The sequence below is a fragment of the Pelodiscus sinensis genome, chromosome 2 (genome assembly GCF_052426305.1).
Source record: "Pelodiscus sinensis isolate ZL-2025 chromosome 2, ASM5242630v1, whole genome shotgun sequence".
Lineage (NCBI taxonomy): Eukaryota > Metazoa > Chordata > Testudines > Trionychidae > Pelodiscus > Pelodiscus sinensis.
In genome coordinates this window covers 244,921,125-244,945,090 of record NC_143053.1, presented here as the reverse complement: position 1 = coordinate 244,945,090, position 23,966 = coordinate 244,921,125, and the positions used below count along the sequence as shown (strand labels likewise).

The 23,966-nt window shown below is 43.5% G+C and overlaps 1 protein-coding gene across 3 annotated transcripts in view; it reads left to right on the top strand.

Moving 5' to 3' along the window:
• Positions 1-23,966, top strand: part of DPP6 (dipeptidyl peptidase like 6) — a 771,331-nt gene that overhangs the window by 623,418 nt on the left and 123,947 nt on the right. For all 3 annotated transcript variants that reach the window (XM_006129324.4, XM_075922771.2, XM_006129323.5), the window contains exon 8: positions 3,121-3,241. In XM_006129324.4, coding sequence (XP_006129386.1) covers positions 3,121-3,241 — 121 coding nt within the window. The remainder of the gene's footprint in view (positions 1-3,120; positions 3,242-23,966) is intronic.

Genomic DNA, 23,966 nt, shown 5'->3' with positions numbered 1-23,966 from the left:
CAGAAGGCCCTAGCACCCACCTGGTCCCATTGACTAAAACCAAATCTACGGGTGCATGAAACATTGAAAACCAGGATGAATTATTAGAAGTGTAAGTATAGGCACCATTTTTTATGTGGTTAGTCTGAGTTCTTTCCTGTTCATAAACCCTAGAGGTATGACATTACAAGACTTTAGTCATGCAGATGGTCCCTCTGACTGAGTAAAGCTGTGTGTGTGTAAAGGTTTCCAGAGTCAGGCCCCTTGGTCCTGACCAGTAATTGTCCTTACAATGAGACGGACTAGATTATCACACTAGTCCATTCTGGCCTTGGACTCTATTGAATAAAGGCTCTCCTGTCACCTTTCTCAAAAGTATAGCTGGCAATATAATAGTAATTACATATATATATAATATAATGTTTGAATCCTGGTCAAATTTCATGCTGGGTGACTACCTTCCAACAACCTATATTTACCCTGCAGTTTCAATGGTATATGGGAGAAGATTGCTCAGCCCTTATAATGTGGGCCACATGAAAAGATTTTCTTGTGGAGCAGTTTCAGGATTGTCCTTACATCATACACGGAATATACAGCTGCATAGAGCATCTGAAAATTTGGGGCACCACTGACACAGGGTCTTAATGTCCACCCGTCTCTTCCTATCTCTGATCTGTGGCTCAGCTTCCTCTGGACAGGATCTAGTAAGTTAATTTAAAAGAGAAAAAGCCTGCTAGACCTATTAGCGGAACATTGAACTTGTGAAGGAGCCATTCAAATGGTAATGAAGCCATTTAACAGGCTTTTGCCAAGCCCAGGTATATGCTGTCAGTTTTTGAATTTACTGTAGATGTTACCATGTACGGCAATTTTTTTCACCTATGGTATGTATACACAACAAAGTTATTTTGAAATAACAGCCCTTATGTCAAAATAACTTTACTAGTGTCTACACAGCCAAACCACTATTTCAAAATTAATTCGAAATAGCGGAGCACTTATTTCGAAATTAGTAAACCTCATTCCACGAGGAATAACACCAAATTTGAAATAGCTATTTTGAAATAATTGCTGTGTAGACACTTATTTAGAAATAGGGGGCCTCCAGCCTTCCCAGGGTGCCCTGCTGGCCACTCCAGCCTCAACGAAGAACACTCCTCTCCCTCCCACACTCTCCAGAGCCCTTAAAGGGGTTGACTCTGTCCACAGTGCCTGTGCCAGCTCCAATCCTGCCAGCCCAGAGCCAGCAGTCACTGACCTGACCCAGTGGCCCCAAAACATGAACCAGCAAGCCACTGGCAGCCAGCCCTCCATCGCTCTCCAGGAGCAGTCTGCCAGCTCCCAGGAACCTGCCAGGGCCTGGAGAAGGCAGGCGCCTTCCTGGTCTAGGGTGGAGATCATGGACCTTATTCAGGTTTGGGGGGATGCCCCCAATGTCCATGTTCTTTGCACTAGATGGAGGAATGCGGCCATCTATGGCAGGATAACTGCCAGACTGGCCACCAAAGGCCACATAGAAACCCAGGAGCAGGTTCGCATGACAATCAAGTTGGTCCAGCGAGACCCCCACCCTTGAGCCCTGAGCTTTCCTCCCCCTTCTTCCCCTTGCTTCCCCCTTCCAGCTCTCTACTCCCAGGTTTCCTCCTCCCCTCTCCCATCCTCTCTTCTCCCCTCTCTCTCCTCCTTTCCCCAGTCTCACCAGAGTTTCATTCCCTGCCCCAGTTTTGTTAAATAAAGAAAGTTTGTGTTCATGAAAATATGTGTATTTTATTTGACATGTGGAAGGACGTGAGGGAATAATGGGGCACAAGTCCCCAGTGGGGCAGACCAGGGACGCTCTTAGTGCTCCTTCAGGGCCTCCTGGACACTGACAACCCCCTGATGGACCTCCTACATGGCAGCCTGCAGAAAGTGCAGCCAGGCTCGCAGCAACGTGTCCAAGAGAAGCACCAGAGTGGCAGCTCTGGCTCTATGTTGTAGAGTGGTGTGGTGTCCCGAGTGAGGGCAACCAGAGCATGCAGAGACAAAATGCTTTGCTGTCCCTCATCAAGGTTGGCAAGCAAGCAGGGAAAGCTGAGAACTGGCTGTCCGGGGGGGTGGGGGGGCCCTTTAAGCACAGGCCTCAGATAGCCTCAGGCAGCAACTATGCAAAGTAACTCCTGACCTGATGCCCTGCCGGACCTGGTTCCAGCCAGCCTTAAATGTGATTCAGTGTCCACTCAGTGTGGACGCACTATTTCAAAATAACAAAATGCTAGACATGTTATTTTGAATTAACTATTTTAAAATACGATATTTTGAAATAACGCCGTAGTATAGACATACTCTTACAGACTAACACAGCTACCAGAACTTTTGAATTTACTATTAGTCTATGGGACCTTAGTTTAAAATTTGCTTTAAAAATATTTCATTAGTATGTTGCTAAAGACTATATATCACATCTCTAAAAAATCATCATCCGCAGCTCTCCCCTTAGCTACTGTTGGACATAGTGACGCCAGTTTAATAGAATTGCGTAGGGCCCCATAAATCTTAAGGACTGCCTTGAGCACTTTCTAAGCTGCTGGTAATCACACGGCCCACTTCCCCTCCTATTCATGAGTGCTCGTCATTCTTGTAGCATCTAGAGCCAGTCCTTGGATTGAAATCGCTATTAAAAAGGTATTTATTATCTTTTAAGAAAACATTATCACCTGCAAACAAGGAGAACCAGCCCGGTCTCTACATAAGCAAGCATTCTGCAGACCACCCATGGTCTAAGCACAATGATTTGGGATTGATTGGGGACATATAGCATTCTTTACATCTTGGCCTTAAGCTGCAGATCATTACTGTTTAACTGCTATATTTCAATATCTGAAGTGATGACAATATTTTAGTAGCGAGTGAAGTAATACTTGTTTGTTAGGCCAAATCATCAGCAGATTCTGTTAAAGTAAATGGAACTTTCCCAACTTAAATCAGCTGAGAAGCTAGCAAAATAGTAGATAAAGGGCTTTGAGACTGTTTTTGTTGAAACTTACTGTAAAAAAGTGAGCTATCGCCATGTACTGCTGATTATTGTGAAAGCACTGCAGTTTTATAATGGACTCCCTGCTTAACAGTGTTCTCTTTTCTTTTTTCCCTTCAAATTAGATATTTATCTTTGAGAATAACATCTATTACTGTGCCCATGTGGGGAAGCAAGCCATCCGAGTGGTCTCCACTGGAAAGGAAGGTGTTATTTTCAATGGCCTCAGCGACTGGCTATATGAAGGTAGGACACAATATTGAAGGCTGCCGTTAGTTATGAGTTTAAGCTCTAGGTTTGGAGAACTGGGTAAAAATTAGAAGTGAAGCATTTGATTTCTTGGGACGATGGCCTATTAGTTGGAAATTAAGCAGTTCTAATGCTTATCTGAAGTGCTGAACTGGGAATAATGTGAAAGGATATAAGAAAAGTTTTTTCCAGGGCTCCTCTCCACTCTTTCAAGGGTGATAAATCACAACGTGTTAATGAACAGAACTGCTTCATGATGTAATGGCACCTGCAATAATCAGATGTGCTTATTTTCTAATCCCAGTAAGTGGCAGACATTGGGCAGGGTGGGTAGGGGAATTAAGGGTGAGAAGCTGCTAAAAAAACTCCTATGATTTAGACTTCTAGAACCAGATGCTCTTGCCCTTTTGTATCAAGACAGGTAGCACAAAGGAGCTGGAAGCTGTGCAGATCTCGTTAGCTGATAATTTCTCTGCCATGGGCAAGTCCTCAGCTGGCACAGAACCAGGGCAGTTGACTCCTACTCCACATAATGGTCTTATGAGAGGAGGAGAGCCATAGCTGCACTCCTCCTATTCTCAGCTGGCAGATATCCCCTTGTGTACCACTACCAGCTGGCAAAGTGTAGACCCATCTAGACTGTTCTGCACTGTGCCAATGCTAAGGCTGGTAGAGAACTGACCTTAAGAACCAGGAAACTAAAACCAGCCCTTTTGTAGTCATCACTCCCAAAGAATCAGGGTCCTAAATTATACACACACATACATGAAGTTTTTGGACATCAGCTTGTAATTGCTTTTCGTGTTTGTATGTATGTTGAAGATGAAATAGTTATGTATCACAGAATACTTAACAGTTAACATTGTCCCTATAATGGGCCAAGGTGGGTGAGGTTATATCTTTGATTGGCCTGAATTCTGTGTATGAGAGAGAGAGACACTTTCAAACTTAGGCTTTGTCTACACTGCGAGTTTTTACGGCAGAAAATGTGCTAATGAGGGGCTCATTAGCATGAGTCGTGATATCATTAGCATATTTTCTGCCCTTTCTTTTTGCAGAAGGGGTTTTTGCAAAAGATGCTTATGCCCCTCCCAGAGCTCTACCTGATACCCAAGGACAAACATGGCTACAACAACACTGTATGCAACATTTTGCCTGTAAAACATTTTGCACTTAGAGTGGCTTATAGGCTATAAATGCTAATTTATTCTAATTTTTCCTAAAGAGATGAGGTTTCTGTTTTGCAACTCTGTAGGTCAAGTGCACATATCAGTATCTCTGTTTTGCTGATAAACAGCATGTAGTATCTAAGATCCTCTCAGACCGTGCTGCATACAGGGCATGCTGCTGACACAAGGAGTTTATCATGTCAGCAAACTCTGAGTGAGCAAGCTACCACCCAGTGATGCTGATGTTACACCAACACACATTTTTATTCAATTACTGCATTATTCAGTAAAATGCAGGACTATGTAGCACTTTAAAGACTAACAAGATGGTTTATTAGATGATGAGCTTTCGTGGGCCAGACCCACTTCCTCAGATAAAATAATGATATTTAATCTGAGGAAGTGGGTCTGGCCCACGAAAGCTCATCATCTAATAAACCATCTTGTTAGTCTTTAAATGCTACATAGTCCTGCATTTTACTTCAGCTACACCAGACTAACACGGCTACATTTCTATTACTATTCTGCATTACTCAGGTTATTTCTTGGATACAGTGACTTTGTTTGGTCCTTTATAACAAATTATCACACTGAAGCTGTGTTAATTTACTGATATAGTAAATGATTCTATGATTAAATACAACATATATATACAGGGACTTATTCTGCACTCCTTACACTGAAAGACACTTACAGAATAACCCCATTGAAAGTGCTTCTCCCTGTGAGTATGGGATGCAGAATCAGGTCCACTGTATCCATGTATTTCTCAGTGATTTCTTTGTTATATGATGTACATACTTAAGCCTTTTGTCTGTGATGCTGTCAGTGTCACAGACTATGTGGCTGAAGACAGTTAACACTTGAATAATAAAGTGACCAGTCCCCATGAGAAGAGTAGAGAAGGATCCAAACCAAAACCCCAGATGCAAACACCCGCTGAGTATTGAGGTAGAGTTCAGAATCTGATTTTGCTGGCTGGACCTGTCTCTCTTGTTTATCCCAGAAGCCCCACACTCTGCAGTGGATTGTGAATGGGAGAACCAGGAAGCAGAAAGCTCTGTGAAAGTTAGGTGCTGTGGATGGTCTCTGGCTTCCAGCTAGTCTCCATAAGTCAGCTCCCTTCCATATCTCAGCATCCCTTTGGCTTCCTAAATTGATTCACAGTCTGCCCATGAGCCTGAGGTTCACCAGATTTAAAAAAAATCTGTAGAGGGCAATGCTGGAACAGGACGTTGGGATCAAAATAGTAGGGAGCAGAGAACTGACGATTGGGTGAAACCAAATGGATAGCAAGCAAGCCAGAGGGCTACAGGATCTGGTATAGCCAGAGCACCCTATGGAACTCAGGAGCCCTGAAGGCACACTGCATCTTGTTAGTCTTTAAAGTGCTGCATAGTCCTGTCTTTTGTTTCAGCAAGACCAGACTAACACGGCTACATCTCTATTACTATTCTGCATTTGGAATGTGTGGGAAGTCCAGAGGAACTGTGGAGTTCAGCAGGGCTAAGGGAATCTCCAGGAGCAGTGGTAGCTGGAGTCCAGGAGTCAATGGGAGTTTTAACATCAGTTTCCATGAAGCTGTCTGATTTACCCTAGCTGTCTGTGTTGTGCTGTGCTGTGCAGTGCTGTGCTGTTATGTCCCTGCTGATGTCAGTCACCTTCCCACTAGTAATACACGCTCTGCACTACTACCTCGCTCTAATAGTGAGCCAAACTAAAACTATTTGAAATCTGGACAAAGATCTAAAATGTGAATCTCAGGATCATCCAACTGTTAGTGCTTTACCTTTTTCAGAAGTTCCTATCACAATGTCTCTCTCACCTCACCTGTGAAGACAGGCCAGATATTCAGTGCCACATTTGTAATTGTTTGTGTTGCCAACATCTCAGCAAGTTCTTGAGATGGATTCTGAACATATGCCAAGTTCTTGCTCCAGCTATGCAAATATATGCTCCAGTGAAGGCTGCAGTATTAGCATAACGAATCAGAGTATTATTCTTTTCTCTTTTGTGTTCTTGTCACTGATGTTCATGATCTCTGATAATATTAGCAGCTGATCAGTCATTTGGGTTACGGTTAAAATTTATGACCCTACTTGCTACCTTCTCCAAATGAAGTGCAAAAAACTTTTCAAATTTAAAGAGTAAGATTATAAAACTCTTTTATATAATGTTGATAACTATGTGCTAGCAAAATCCTTACTGCCTCTCAAATCTCAGAGCTGTTTTGCATATTAGCTATGCAAATTACAGCCCCAGCGGTACAATCTATTTGTGTGCCACTGCTACTGGTTAATACAAATGACAGGCCCCAAAGGGACCATTTTTCTTCATAACATGATTGCTTTTGTCATGATAAAATAGGTACCCTCTAGTATTAATCAGATGGTCTTGGTAAATCTGGAAGCAGAAGCAGCTTTAAAGTGGATTTGAAGATGGTTTTTATTTCCTGTAAAATGCAGAAATTCTTTGTGATTCATTTGAAGCATTTGCTTTTGTAAATTAGCCAAAGGGAGAAAACTTCCTTCAAGGTACTTATGCTGAACTGTTGACTCTTGATAGTATAGTGAAAAACATTTCAAATCAATCAGAGCTGATGTATTAGCTTAATCTACTTAGTGCATTTAGCTGGAAGGTTATAGGCTGATACATAGATTAGAATAACATGAAAGACTAGATTAAGCTAAAATAAACATTTCCAGTGCTTTTGTATGGTCTGATATGTTTTTTTTTCTTTTTTGCTATGCTCCTTGTATGTCTAATGTAAAATTTGAAGTGATAGCACAGAAATGGGACATATCCAGTGCTATTCCAGGTATCTTTGTTGGATGCCCGTTAAGAGTCCTGAGGCTGTAAACAAGCTATGTCCATAAATATGTAACTACTTGTCAAGGCTGAGTCCCCACTCTGGCACGATGAATGCAGAAGTGAGGGCCCGCAAAAGTACCCCAAAACCGTATCTTTACAGGCTTTGTTATAAAACTCCCCCCCCCCAAAATCCTAATACCTGGATTTTGGAGATAAAATCCGCTGCCACCATCAAGTGCTTTTGAACCCAAAAACAGGGGTGGACACTTGAAACTAACTCCAGGGCACCCCAAGTACTTTTCCCCAAAGAGCTTGAAAAAGAAAAGAAAATACCAATTGCAGTCTGTGGTAGCTGCCTTCTAGTCAGGACACAGAACTGAACCAATACCAGGTTAATAAAAAAGAAAGAACTTGTATTATTAAAACAATCCTCCTGTTACAAGCATAATGACTAGATTGGAAAAAGTCACCAATTAATATACACATGGGGACTCCCATGGCCTCGGGACTTAGTCACAAAAGGGAGGAAACCCCATTTCTAACAGCACAGACATCAGATCCACAGTCCCACAACAGAAAACAATAAAACCTAACAGATTTATATAAACTTTACCCTTCTTACACATTTTGAAGAGTCTTTTCCTTGGAGAGAGACATGTCTTCTGTCCCTCTCAATACCTGGAGAGCAAACTGGCCCAGAGACAAAAGAGGGAAAACTTATACAACAGTGTCATTTATTATGCACGACCACTGTCAATTTGTGTGTGTATGTGTGCACATGTAAGAAACAGTGGAATTTAAAGATAATTTTAAAGAATAGAGGCATGATTGAAAGTGTTGTCTGTGAAATGAAGTACTAATTTGACAAAAATACACTTCCATAAAAAATGTAGTGAATTTTAGAATGCATTGCAATCACACACTTTGTTATAACACCCTGACAGCAGTACCAAATATTGTCACACACATTGTTATTAATGTCACTTCATATTTGCCAACATTCTGAACATCTACAGATAGTGTCCAGAGGTCATGTTAAGTTAGAGGATGGGAGTCATGGGACCTACACTCTGTTCTCGGTTCGGATTACCCATGTGAGCTTGGAAAAGTTGCAACTTCCTTGAACTTTTGTTTGCCCACTTGAAAACAGAGGCAATAATATTTCACAAGCTTACGTGTTGTGAGGCTAAAAAATGCTTTATTGTTCTGAAGTGCTGAGATTCTATGTTGCTACATACTGTAGAAAAGCCTGTGAATAAATACATGCCTACACACGACTGCTGTACTTATACGGAACAGCTGGCAGTATGTAAGTACTATAGTTCAGGCCCTATTTACAAAGCTATTTACAGAGAAGTTATGCTACACTAAAAGCAGTTTTCCCATGCTGCTTCATTCTCATAAAATCACTACCTGGCCTTCTTGAGCTAGTCTATAACCACAGTGTTCTTTAGAAGTTGGAGTCACTCTTTTCTGTTAGATGTGTTGCCTTCTCCTTCATGGAGAATGTGAGTGGATTTAAAAGAGACAATGTAGAGTTCCAGTGTCTTTTGGTGGAAGGGACAGTTTTCAAGCTTCACAGAGCTCTTCCTTGAGCCACTTTAGCACATGAACTTCATTCATTTGGCTGTGCTCTGTAAGACCTAAGGCAGGGACTTTAGGCTCTTATATAGGTCTTTCTCGTATTTATATGCCATCAAACTGGGCATTTCATTTTTGGTTTATGTGCACATTTCCGTGGATATAAAATGTAGCCCATCACAAAGGCACAGAAGCTGCTTTTAGAGTTAATATATAAGACAGTGTGGCTGGTTGAACCTGGCCTTCGCAGCTCCATACAGGAAGCTCTAAAGACTTACTACACCATACTCTGAAGGTTGTTGTGTACGACTGCTTAGGAAGACAGCCAGTCAGAGCCCAGCAGGCTCCAATAAAAGGAGCTTGGGACCTTAGCAGTTCAGTTCCAGGAGAGGACGGGAAAGGCAAGGAAGTGTGCTCCTCTCTGGTCAACAAGGCTTGACAGACAACCATTGTGTTTCTGGCTGCATTTTCTTAAGTTGGTCGTGCAGAGAGAGGATTTAATTCTGTGATAGGGATGAAAATAAATGATGCCAGATAGAAGGAGGGCCAGGGAAGAAACAGCAATGAACTGAAATCAAGTGGTGTATAGATTCCATTTATGTGGCCATGGGTTGGAACCCGGAATAGTGGGCAGGTACAGTTTCATGAGCCAGCCACAGGTAAAGTAGCATAAATTCCAGGTAGGAAACAGGCCTTATACTGGAGCCAGAACAAAAGGCCAAAGGTAAGGGCTCAGACAGGGTTGAAGATCCCAATGAGAGCAAATAGGCTGTTATTTTGGGGACTTTTTCATAGCCCAGAAGAGGTTCATTTTGGACTTTGTGACTTAGTCAGTTGCCCAAACCATAGAAAACTCTCAAAGGTCAGCTGGCAGCCTGCAAGGGGCACCAGGGACAAGAAGAGGACTATAGTACCATATGTAGCAGCTCAGAGAGTCTCAAGAGGTGAATGCTGCCCATTACAGGCAGGCTTTGTGATTTTTAGGGACCTTGTTTGCCAGAGGGAAAAATCAGATGTTGACTTTCTTCCCCATCTGGAGTGGTGACCACAAGTGATGATCAAGCAGCAGTTAACCTATGAGTCTGTCATCCAGAAACTGACATTCTCAAGTAGACAGATTGGTGTTGGCTCATCTTTAAAGCTTGCCCTGATTTTCTGATTACAACGCCATGAAACTGCTGTTTGTCCTACTTGTGAGTCAGGGAGTACCATATCTGTGGCAGTGGGCAGGAACAGCATCTTAAATGTCAATCTCTTACAGACTTTTATGCAATAAAAGATATTTGTACCCACAATTTACAGTCACACCTCTGTTCTTTTGTTGAACTTCACACAAAGCAAAGTGTTGTTATATTTTATTTTTGGCTAGTAGAGAGAGCAAAAAAAGTAATGAAAAAAGATTATTTTACTCAGTGACCTTTACATAGCCTCATAATCCACAGTTTGTCTGCATCAAATATTATCATGCTAGATACTGTAATGTGACTTTGCAGTGACACCTGGTGGGAGAGGCCAGGATGTCGTCCTCGTTAAGGCTGCATATGTTATAAATGTATAGGAATTTGCTGCAAGACACTGCAAAATAATCCCAATTTTTGCCCTTTGATGCTTCTGTGCAGTTGCCACTAAACGTCTGGCAGCTGCATATACACAGCTGCCAACACAATCTTGCCTTGTAATTCTGCGCCCTTTCCTGACTTTAAAAAAGACAGTGCAGGATGTCATTCTGAAAAGTCTTCCTCTATAACTTAATCAACATCTCTCAAAAATCAGAGAGTATATTATTCATGGTTGTCTAAGAGGCACAGTGCTTCACAGTATCTGCATGTTTACTTTGAGCAGTACTTCTTATAATTTTAATATTTTAAGTACCTGAAGTAGCTATTTTTCTCTTCATAGCTTAGGCTGGTGTCAAATGAAGTATTAATACAGGAGCTTTGTAAAATCCCGACTTTGCCCACATGATAGATATAGGAAATGCATTAGAGTCTGCTGAAATTGTAACATTAGAACTGCGAGTTCTTCTTACTTGAAACTGAGACCTTTCATAGTCAATTTATGCATGAAGTTGAAGAAGAGCCAAGAGTGATGACAGCTATAAGTGAATTACACCTAAAATTCTTGCTAGGTGGCACCAGAGAAAGAGAATGGGCATTCTAATATTTCACATTAAAAGGTAAAACCGTGGCCCTTCCCACTGGGAATTACAGGGGAAAGGAGAGACACCCTCCTCTGGTGGTGTCTCGTTATCATCATTTCACTTCAGGGTCCACATCTCTCCCTGGACCATGACATCCCCTTTCTGGTCACTGCCCTCTGGCTGTGCTACACTATATTGTCCTTCTCCACCATCATGGGAGTAGAAGTTCGCTATTCTCTCACTCGTCTCAGTGGCCCACGGCAGTCAGCATTCTAGCCTTTTGCTCTAGAGGCAATCTGTTCTGATTCTTGGCAAGTGTGGGGAGAAAGGAGAAGCCTAGGCCTGCCTACTACTCTAGGCCCCAATTCAGGAACCCTCTAGTGGCAGCCTCCCCCTGCCCTCCTCCAACTTTCCCCTCTTTCTTTGCTTCCCTAAACCACTTCCTTTGTATACCCTAGCATCTTCCCTGCTCTTGCTCAGGCCCCAGGTCTAGCAGTCCCCTAACTGCCCAACACTGCACTCTCCATGGTGCTGATGGTTCCCTCGCCTACTGGGAATCAGTACCTCCCCAGGCTCTCTTGAAGGAAATAAACTCCTCCATCCCTCAGCTCCTTTTATACAGGGCTTGCTCAACTCTGATTGACTGTTCTTCAATCCATCTTCTTATGGATTGGGTATCTTCCAGTCCACCCTTCTATTGGCTATCTACTGCACTGCCTTCCTGGGGTTGCCTTTAAACCTTATAGGGTGCCAGTGTAGGATTAGTGCCTTGTCACAAAGATTTCTAAATTCCAAGATCTTCCTCTAGTGTAAGGAGGCAACTGAGGCACTAGGTCCTTTAAATTTGTGCTCCGAGACATCCCTAGTTATAATGACACAGAGTTTGTATCACACCTGGAAATCACCAGATGACAGAATATTTGATATCTAGTCAACAGGGATTTTTTTTCATGCTATCTTAATAGTGTCTGTTTAATTTGAGAGGAGTTGCAAAGAATTCAGCCCATACTGTTTTTATAGTTGTTTATTGAGTGGCTGACTGTTGGGACATGGCCGAGGGCCTACATTTTTCATCTTTCTCTATGGCAGCAGAAACATATCACTGGTAGAATATTATCAGAATGCTTAAATACAAACTTTCCCCATGTTTTATGGTGGATGTTATTCAGGAATTGTCAAATACCTGCCCATCATTAGGTCTGTGTCACTGGAGCAGCAGCTGAGCTGTCGGAGCAGATTACTTACATTTATTAGGACCCTATTAACCAGTGGAATTACTTGTAGAGTAAGATACCAGTGAATGTGAAAGAGAATTTCTGTGGTCCTTGCTATAACAACAAAGTGAGATTGGCAGATTAGTTCTCTCCTCACACACAAGTTAGCTCCCCCCCACTGTAAATAATTCTGTTTCAGGGAAGATTGATCATATTTGGGACAATCTTTCCAAAGCATCATGAACCATAGTATTACTGAAGGGGAAAGGCAGCTCAGCCTTTACAACTCAGGTTTCATCCAATCAAGCAATGCAGGGTTCTTGATATATCGGAAGTTCCTCATTCAACTTGATGCATGGGCTAAACTTTGGTTGTCTAGGTGAGTTATGCTGTATAGATTGCATCCGAGAGATGAATGGGCTCCTTGTCCTTCTCAGATGGTTAAAACCACTGAAGGCTGTCTGGACCATTTACCAGTCTAGACTGTGAATGCCTGTCTGCAAAACAAAAAGCCTCTGAGGAATTAAATACTTGCTATTCCCAAGTCCTTTCTCAAAAAAACAGCACTTACCAACTTCAGTCCACTCTCTCCCTTTCTTTTCTGGGGAAGGTCATTTGGAAAATGATGGCTGGCCAATTGTAACCCTCCATTTTTTGGATTCCCATCATTTGGACTTCAACTTTTGAAATGAAAACTGCTCTATTCAGTGTTCTCCTCTGAGCATGGACAGAGGCCAGACATCTGCCCTGATATCACTAAATCTGTCTACAGAGGTCATGGTGCTCAATAAGGAACCTGGTGAAGAGTACTGCATGAGATAACTCACTGCTTCCTTTCAGTGAGGTCTCAGTGTCTGGGGCTTTGCCACCAAGCAAATCCTATGCTGTAGAAACTCTGATGTCACCATTAAGCTAATGAACTCTGCTATTTTCCATTACTGTTTTCCAGGGGTGAGCAAAAGCCTCTCAGTGGGCCAGATCCAGCCCACCTCAAGTTTTGAACCAGCCCGTGAGGCAGTTCCATGCCCCGCCACCTAATGGGCGTGCCCAACCTGTGGCATGCATGCCTTGAAGGAAGGGGGCTGGCCCTGGACCACGTGGCCAAGATAGCAGGGCCGGCCCTGGACCACGGGGCTGTGACAGCAATACCTGTGTAGCCATAGCAGCAGCATCTCCTGCCTCGGGGGCTGGCCCGGGGTCATGTGGCCAGGGTAGCGGCATGTCCGGCCTCCTGGGCCGGCCAAGAGCCGTGTGGCTGCTGCAGCAGCTTATCCAGCCTCTAGGGCTGGCCGGGGGCCCCATGGCCATGACAGAAGCATCTCCAGGCTGGCCCTGTGCCACAAGGCCTTTGCAGCAGTGCCTCTGGGCCCAGGCCAAGTAGCCACGAAAGCGGCACCTCCAGCCTGTGGGGCTAACCCATGGCCACGTAGCTATGGCAGCAGTGCCTCCAGCCTCTGGTGCAGACCCGTGGCTGTGGCAGCAGTGCCTCTGGCATCTGGGGCCACATGGCCATGATGCCTCCAGCCTCCAGGGCCAGCCCTGGACTGTGTGGCTGCCACGGCAGCAAGACCTGTCTCCGGGGTGTCTGGGACAGCATGGCTGCAGCCATTGCTGCAAGGGGGCACAAAGCCAGGTAAGGTTCACCATCATGCCCAGAGCCCCCCAGTCCAATCTCCTCACTTCCCTCTCCCACAAAGCCCGGGATCCCCAGCTTGCTTCAACACCCTCTCTTGTTCTTGCACCCTCTCTCCTAACCGCACACGGCACCCTCCCTTGTTCCTGATCCTTCTACCGGGCTAGGCACCCTACTCCCAGCCTGCTTCTGCACACCAGCTCCCTCCCAGATCCTGTACCCCATACGTATCCTACTTACTGGCAGCCCCGTCTCGCGCATTGTACCTAATTTTTGTCCCTACTCCAGAGCCTAAGGAGGTCCATAAAATCCACTAACTCCAGAACCCCAGAAAAGTAAGTCTGGTCTATGGGAACCTCCATCCCCACCTTCCCTTCCCCCTCACCCATGATGCTGGGGCACCAGAAAAGTGAGGTGTCTCAGTCAGGGCCACATCAGTGAGCGCTGGGGGTTTTTGAATGTGTTTTTTGCTCCTCACTTGTGTGGTCCCCAGCTGATTTTTTGTGGGTCAGTGACCCCCAACTCAAAAAGGGTTCCCCACCCCTGCCATAAATAAAGAAAACATGGAAACCTTTTGTGTTCGACATAATATTTTACTTTAATGAAAATGAAGTTTAATAAACAAACATGAGAAAGTTAAAACACTTAGGGTATGTCTACACTACAAAGTTAATTCGAACTAACGGACTACACTACACTAGCGCTCCGCTAGTTCGAATTAAGTTCGAACTAGCGGAGCGCTTAGTTCGAACTAGGTAAACCTCATTGTACGAGGACTAAGCCTAGTTCGAACTTACTAGTTCGAATTAAGGGGTGTTTAGCCCCTTAATTCGAACTAGTGGGAGGCTAGCCCTCCCCAGCTTTCCCTGGTGGCCACTCTGGCCAACACCAGAAAAACTCTATTGCCCCCCTCCCGGCCCCGGAGCCCTTAAAGGGGCACGGGCTGGCTACGGTGCCCGTGCCAGGTGCAAGCCTGCCAGCACCCAGCCACCCGATGCCACGGCTCGAGCCAGCCACCCGATGCCTCCCAGCCCTCCCCCTCTTCCCGGGACCAGGCTGGCGGCTCCTGGGAGCTTGCCCGGGACCGCAAGAGGCGGGCACCCGCCTGGTCTAGTGCGGACATTGTGGACCTCGTCCACGACCTCCGCAGTAGGCACAGGAAAGTGGCCATCTAGGGCAGGAGAGCTGCCAGCCTGGCCACCCAGGAGCAGGTGTGCATGAAAATCAAGGTGGTCCACTGAGACCCCCGAACCTGAGCCCTGAGCTTACAATGACCGTCCTGGGTCAGATCAAAGGTCCATCTAGCCCAATAGCCTGTCTGCCGACAGTGGCCAACCCTAGGGACCCTGGAGGGGATGGACCGAAGACAGTGACCAAGCCATTTGTCTCGTGCCATCCCTCTCCAGCCTTCCACAAACTTTGGGCAGGGACACCACTCCTACCCCCTGGCTAATACCACTCCATGGACCCAACCTCCATGACTTGATCTCACTTCCCTTTAAACTCTGTTCTAGTTCTAGCCTTCACAGCCTCCTGCAGCAAGGAGTTCCACAGGTTGACTCTTTGCTTTGTGAAGAACAACTTTCTGTTACTAGTTTGAAGCCTGCTATCCATTCCTTTCCTTTGGTGTCATCTAGTCCTTCTATTATGGGAACTAATGAAGAACTTTTCTGTATGCACCCTCTCCACCCCACTCCTGCTTTTATAGACCTCTCTCCTATCCCCCCTCGGTCTCCTCTTTTCTAAACTGAAAAGTCCCCGTCTCTTTAGCCTCTCTTCATATGGGACCTCTTCCAAACCTCTGATCATTTTAGTTGCTCTCCCCTCTCCCAGCCTCTCTCTTCCCCTCTCCCACCTCCTTTTCCCAGTCTCCCCGAGTTTTGTTCAATAAAGAGAGATTCTATTTTTGACCACACGTTTTCTTTATTTTGTACATCAGGAAGGGGGGCTAGGGAAGGGTAAGTGGAAGGAGGTGAGGGAGGAATGGGGTACGAGCCCCCGATGGGGAGGACTGGGCTGGCTCTGTGGGCTTCTGGGGGTGGAAGCTCTCCTGCAGCCCCCCAATTGCTCCCTCTCCCCAGATGGCAGCCTGCGGCAAGTGCAGCCGGGCTGATGGCCGAGTGGTGTGATGTGCCCAGTGTGGGCACTCAGGGCACTCCAAGCCAGGACTGCTTTGCAAGCGGGGCACCCCTGAGAACTGTCTGTCCGGGGAAGGGGTCGGGTCCCTTTAAGCACAGCCCTTGGCTAGCCTGAGGCAGCAGCTCCACGCTCTAAGTCCTCATCTGATGCCCTGCCGGCACTGCTTCCGGCCATCCTTAACCCCAGTTCAGGGTCCACTTAATGTGGACATGCTAGTTCGAATTAGCAAAACGCTAATTCGAACTACTTTTTTAGTCTGGATGCATTAGTTCGAATTAGCTTAGTTCGAATTAACTAAGTCGAACTAAGTTAGTTCGAATTAGCGCTGTAGTGTAGACATACCCTTACTCTGTTCCATAGTTTAAATTAAATTGTTCTCCCTAGCTGCAACTGATTCAGAAAATAAGGTCACCGTACCCAGCAACTTCAGCGGGTAGCCAAGTTAGTCTGTACAGGATAAACTTTAAAAACAACAAATAGTTTGGTGGTACTTTATAGACTAATAAACATGTAGATGGTATCATGAGCTTTTGTGGGCACAGCCCACTTCTTCAGGGTAGTTCTCAACCCCTCCCCTTCTGCCCAACGCCCCGCCCTTTCCACTCAAGGCCCCACCCCTTTTGGGTTGGCCTGTGGCCAGCTTGTAAATTTGTGAAGTGGTACCCCTTCCAAAATTATTGCCCACCCCTGCTATTTTCTGTTTCCCTTTCATTGTAGCATTGAACCGAGATAAGGACTGATCGAAAGCTATCTGACTTAGACTCAATCCACATATGGCAAAAGCTTTTCTGGGCTTGTAATGGCAAAGTTTGTTCTATGAACTGAGGGTATTTTCTCACCTGGTGTGTCCTTACAGTTAAAGCTGACTAAATTTTTTCTAAATCATGTCTTTTCTCAGTGGCTATTCAGACTGCCTTAGAATTTGGTGTTCCTCTTGGAAGTGCATGAGTAAGAGATCCAAATACGGGGTAAATTAACCCAGTGTTTCTGAGATTCAACCCCTCAAATAACAGCTTTTCTAAGGGTATTTTATGCCAATGTCCTTTTCCCCAGGCCAACAGTGGACAACAATTTTTGAAGGGGGGTGGCACTTCACAAATTTTGGCAGTGGTCACAGGCTGCTCTGGAAGGGGTGGGGCCTAGAGACTTTGCATGCTCCCTCACCCCCACGTCCTGATTGGCCTAGGCGGGGGAGCATATAAACAGCTGTTTTGAACAGCTGATGGTTCCCTGTAGGGAAAGGAGACTTCACATGCTCCCTCATCCCCAAATCTCAATTGATCTTGGGGCAGGGGATCAGCAGGGTGATTGCGAGCTGGATCAACCAGTTTGGCTGGCTGGACTTGGCACATGGATGCCGTCTTGTCCACCCCTGGCCTAGACTCTGATCCTGGCACAATGGTCTCACTTGCTTGAGGGTTACCCCCAGAGAGTTAATAGCACCCACTAGCACTTTGGGGGAGCAAACTTCGGAGCATTATTAGAAATGAATTGGGCTCTCCTGTAGTCTCTTGAGTAAGGGTCAACCAAATAGGTCACCCTTTTAGAGTAAGGCTAAGGGGATTTATAGGTAGAAAGCTTGTCCTAGAGGTGAATAGCTCAAAAGAATAAATAGTAAGGCTTTGAATTTGAACTCACTCAGCCAGTGATAAGTTGAGTTTCACCTTGGTCAGAAATCTGGGAAAGGTTGGAAGGCGTATTGCTAAAATCTATCTGGGTTTTTTTCGAGGACAGAGCAGGTGAATGTAAAGAACAATTTTTGTACAAAAATGTAAATGTGCAAATGCTTGCATGGGGGCATTTTAGGGGTAGTGGAATGGGGGAACAGAGGTAAAAGGCGTTTGGGCTGCATCAAGGGTATTATGAAGGGGTAAATGGTAGGTGGTGTGGGAGATCAGAGGCATTGGTAACTTGGGGTATGTCAAGACTGCATCTCTCTGTTGGCAGAGGGATGCAGATTAGGCAGGTCGACATTGCAAATTAGGCAGGGATTTAAATACCGCACCTAATTTGCATAAAAATGGCCACCATGTTTTGCCGACTCAGCACTTTGTCTGCAAAAAGCAGCAGTCTAGAGGGGTATCTGTCAAGAAAGAAAGCCTTTTTTGACAGATCCTTTATGCCTCCTTGCATCTGACAGCATCTGAGGGACCCCTGGGCCACCTAAGGGGGTCAGATCCCTCTCCATGCTCCATCACACTCACATGGACCCTATCTGTGAGCTAGGATCTGAGGGAATGTTGTGCTAGTAGCAGGATTCTACAGTCTTCTGGATTTGAATATCCCAAAGACTGATAATACAGCCAGGATTTGAATGTCCCGCACTTCATTTGAATATTTGCGTTATGGCGCTATTTCGAAATAACGGATGCTGTTAAGACACGGTTATTTCGAGAGAAAACCCTTCTCTCAAAATAACCCTTATTCCTCATACAATGAGGTTTACCAGTTATTTCGAGAGAAGGGTTTTCTCTTGAAATAACCGTTTCTTAACAGCATCTGTTATTTTGAAATAGCGCCATAACACGATTATGCAAATGAAGCACAGGATATTTAAATCCCGGCTTCATGTGCAATTTTGAATGTCTTCATTTGTATCCCTCTCTTGAAAGAGGGTGCAAGTGTAGACGTACCGTATGGTATGGAATAAGGGATCTTTCGGAAAAGGCTTTATTTTCTGAAAGATCCCTGTCTAGACTGGTGCTTTTCTCCGGCAAAGCTCTGAGCCGGAAAAAAGCGGCAGCCATGTTTATACAAATGAAGCGGGGGATATTTAAATTCCCTACTTCTTTTGAAATTCTGACTTGTCTCATCTGCATCCTTTTTCTGGAAAAGGGGTGCAGTGTAGACACAGCCCAAAAGAAGAATTTTGTTCAAGTATAATATTTATGCTCTCAATTCACTATAACTCTAGCTGCACAGGCTATGTTTTAAGCTTAGACATTATTCGTAGAAAAGATGTATGAATGTTACATGCCACCTTGTGGTAAACTCAAATAATATTAGGAGTTTCATTTTTTCCCCCTGTAATGTCGATGATTTAAAGCATAGATGCTTGTAATAAAACAGAAGAATAACAATTGTAGCCTGACTGGACCAGAGATTTAAATGCTTTCGACTTGTGATTTTTTCTGCATATTGATTTTTTTAACCAACTTTGAACCAAACTCATCTTCAGGAGTTTATACATGAAACATAGATATTTGGACAGGCTAGCCTTAGAACAGATAAAGCTGAGACATTTCTTTATACAGAAAATTATTTCAGAATATTTTAGAATGTTTTATGGCTTTCTGTCTGAAGTTGGACTATGATAACTCAGAGGATTACAAACAGAGGGTAAAAACAAAAGTAAACATATTCAAAATAAAACAAGTGATAGCTACATGTGAGATTGTGTGAATACCACCAGAGAATTGACCTGCTTAGTTGTACTGTAAAGTGTGCAAAATTGAAAAAGCATCCAGAAATTACAATTGAAATTGAAAAGAAAAGCAGCTCAAGTTATGGAATTTGGACACAGGCATATCACTAATTTTGCTGCTTTAAAAACAACCCTGTAAATCTTAAAGAGCTACATCTTCAAGTCCTCAGTATCAGGCTAAAATCATTCACTGGTCACTGAGTTTGTCTGAGTGGGAATCCCGTGGTGAAAGTGACCTATGAAATGTAATAGGCACAGTTATTATTGTATGTTATCTTGGGATCAGGAGTGGCTCTGCAAAGCTGGAATTGACTCTTTCCTCCTACTGAACTGGCAAGAGATTAAACCTTTGTATAAAGAAAGCGTCCTTGAAAAATTGCTATACATATTCTAAATGTTTGACATTTTATTGGGCACTATAGCTGTCACTCAGGGTACCTGGAAACAAGATACAGTTTTACTCCTAAACTTTCCAACCATATTCTGTTTACTGTGTTTTAAAGGACAGAACCTCAGAGGAATTGAGATAACTTGGATGTCATAGAGAATGCATATTATTCAGTGTAATCTATACCAAAGCCCACATGAAGTTATTTGTTTCTATAGTGACTATAAAGTGTCATTAACCAGGGAATGAGGGTGACTTGATACACTATACCTACACCAAGAAGAACTGTTCATGGTGCATGGATTCTTGAAGCAAGACTTCTTGCTGACATGCTAGCAATAAATAACAGATAAAGCATCCAGAGATTATATCACCATCAACGCTCAATTAAGCTTATATTTCCGTAAGTAACTACCATATGGCATAGCTTCTACACCAGCTGTTTTCCAATCATCAGTGGATATTAGTCTACAAAGGACACTTGTGCAAAGTCATGTCAATGTTTAACAGTGATTAGAGAAATGGAGAGAACTAACTTATTTCAGAGGCTGTTTTAAAACATGTAGAAAAAACTTTAAAAACAGTGAATAGTCCTGCAGCACCTTAGGGTACATCTACACAGCAACATTATTTCAAAATAACTAGTGTTATTTCTAAATAAGTTAGTCGGCATCTACGCAGCAGGCAGTTATTTCGAAATAATGTCAAAATGCTGCCAAATTGGAGGACTTCTTACTCTGACTCCTGTAACCCTCCTTGTACAAAGGATTCAGGGAAGTCAGAGGAAGAGTGATCTACTTTGAAATAAGTGCTGTGTAAACACTCCCAATTTCAAAATAAGCTACACAATTAACATAAATCAATTTGTATAGCCGATTTCAAGTTAAGCCCTGCTGTGTAGATGCATCCCTAGAAACTAACAAAAAATTTAGATGGTATCATGAGCTTTTGTGGGCACAACCCACTTCTAATGTAAGGGGCCAGGTGTGCTCTGACTGCACTATACTGATCTTGGGACACTGAGTGCCTGAAAACCCATCTTAACTGGATGGTTAAAGTGGGTTTATGGTTGTTTTGTGTCACAGGATTGGTAACTGGCATGTAATCCATGAAGTACAGAGCCACATTTTTTAATTCTCAAACCCACCATCCATCATTCCTGACAATTAGCCATAATGAATGCAACTACATCATCTGTGAATGCTGACAGAATCCAGACAGCACCTAACATCAGCAGAAGCTGATGTGAAAGACTCTGCCCTAAAGTACGTTAAAAACCTGTAGTCAATGCTTGGACACCTTACATACTTGCTGAAATATATTTCTCCTGAGTCCACAATGGCAAAACTCTATACAGACTCTCATAGTTACCTCAAAGTGGGCTGAGACCTGAAAGGAGTTTTCACATACCAGCTTTTGTTGCACACTGATGTTGGGCCACATGGTAGTTCTCAGAGTCAAGTGCCATTGCTGAGTGTTATGCCAGTGCTGAAATGTCTGTGTGGGTATGTCTACACTTGCACCCTCTTTCAAGGGAGGGATGCAAAGGAAGACATTCGAAATTGCAAATGAAGCCGGGATTTAAATATCCTGCACTTCATTTGCATATTCACATTAGGGCACTATTTCAAAATAACGGATGCTGTTAAGATGCAGTTATTTTGAGAGAAAACCCTTCTCTCAAAATTATTGGTAAACCTCATTGTATGAGGAATAAGGGTTATTTCAAGAGAAGGGTTTTCTCTCGAAACAACCGCATCTTAACAGCGTCTGTTATTTTGAAATAGCACTAGTTCGAAATAGTGCCATAGCGTGAATATGCAAATGAAGCGTAGGATATTTAAATCCCAGCTTCATTTGCAATTTCGAATGTCTTCATTTGCATCCCTCTCTCGAAAGAGGGTGCAAGTGTAGACAGAGTCTGCAGGCAGTCTCCAGCAGGGAGGAAGCCTCCTGGCCCCATACCCACCACTAGGGCAGACCTGGTTCCCTATTTTGCAGGTATTGCACTGACTCTGCTTGGAAGTAGAAGAGGACTGTGCTGGCCCAAATTGCCACATGTCCTCTCTCTTGCAGTATTGGCCCTGAGGCCCCATATAAAGTGTGACTAAGGCCCTAGTTTCCCTTAATCCAGCCCTGCAAGGTGAGGTTTTAGTGCATTATAACCAGTTATGCTTCCTGCTCACGCAGACTCATTCAGCCTGTGAGTGGTTCTCTCTCATGCTGGCCAACTTGGAGACCACTCTCTCTTCAGCACACCTATTTCAGCAAAATTAGGCACAGACTAAGTAAAAGGTTATAGTTTTTAAAAAAAAATTAGGACTGGAAATGTAACGTGTGTTAATCACAAAACATTTCAGGACCAAAAAAGATATTCTAGTTCTAGCTGCATTAAGTCTCCAGTGATTGGAAATCTAAATGGGGGCAATTTGAATATATTACCAGATAGCTCTTCAACACAGAATGCTCTTTTACCTTTGGGTGATTCTGCGACATACTGTTATACTTAAGGCCTAAAAAAATCTCTAGTTCTACACTGTTTTGGTCTCCTAATGCACAGTGCTGCAGACAGGGCCACTGTATGCTCGTGTGAATGCAGTTAACCACAATGAATGCAACTACATCATGCACCAAATGATTTCCTCTCCCCCTCTGCTCATAAGCTTAAATAAGGGAAATATGCAACAAGTAGAGTTCAAGTTCTAGCATGCATAATGGTATATCATCATTCCCTTAGCAGTGTGATATTAATGCCTAGGAGTAAATGTGTCAGAGAAGAAAATGGACACAAAGCCCATGTGTTATAATCCTGTTCATATTTCCTGCCCAGAGCAAAATTGTGCAGTATGAGCAAATGCTGCTGCAGCTTTGTTTGACACTTATACATTCAGCAGGATATTAAAAACTCATTATAGCACAACAGTTTCATCATACCTCAGAACATGTTTCTGTTCACAGTATGCACTGTGCAAAAGGCAGTGCTGTTTTCCCCTTGTTCTAATTAGGTTCCTTATTCAGTATTAGAAGAAAGTGGCTCCTTCTGTGATTAGCTTTTTACTGTAGCCACATGAGAGGATGGGGCCCAGAACTCCAGGCCAGACAGATGGACTCTGAGAATCAGACTCCTGGACACAGAGCAGGGGGACAGAGATCATGGGGACCTTTGTCCAGGGCAGAGGAAGGGAAAAGGGACAGTGTGTGGGAGGGAGAACCTCAGTGACTGCCTAAAGAAAGGTGGAGTCTTGGGTTTTGAGCCCAAGGGGTTACCTGCCCTCCCACTTCCCTAGCACAGGAGGTTAGTGGGCACAGAGAAGTGCAGCTGACATCAGCATGATAAACTGAGAACTTTTGTACAAAGCTGATTCCTGTAACAAATGAACACTCTCCTTCCAACAGCTTTACTTGATCTGGTCCTGAGCGTTCTTGAAATGGTCCTGAAGACATTACACTTTGCATTGGATTGCCAAAATTGAGTATAACCAATTAAATCTTAAATTTGTGATGTGTGAGCAGGGGATTAGAAGAACGTGGGTTTTGCCTAAGAATGATTAGCATTATCACTACAGTCTGAGAAGTATTATCAGTTTCCCCACAAAATTCTGAAAGTGAGGAGAAAGGGGTTCATTGGATTCAGAATATCCCTAGAATCAATTTTTAAAAATCAGTGTATTGGTTCTACCTTGTACCTTGAAATTTCTATTTTAAATACATGCAGCAATCACTACTTATAGGCAGTGCAAGTTTTCTAATGCTTTGATCAGCCTCCCTTTAAATCTCCTTTGCAAGAGGTTTGCTGCATTCCTTTCTGCTCCTAGCTCTTTATCTTCCCTCTGTGCCTTTGTCTTTCTCTGTTGCGCTTCAGGACTTGCTCTTTTCAAGAGTCATTTTTAAACTATTTTTCAAATCACTGAAATTTGTTTAAAAAAATGTATATTAAAAAGATTAAAAGGAGGAAATAGACTATCCACATCATGAAAGGAAAGAAGTGAATACAGGGAGGTAAAAGAATGTATTCAGCAAAGAAAAATAATTTTTAAGTGATCATCTCAATTTTGGGTTTAGTTTCAAGTTTGGAAAACTTGTTATATTACATTAATTGAAAGAGAAAAGCTACTACATAGCATTATTTAGAGTTCTTTGAAATGCAGGATCGTTTATTTGAAAAAAAATCCATTATATTTTGCTAAATTTCTAGAGGAAATGGAAAGCAGCCACCTAAGAGA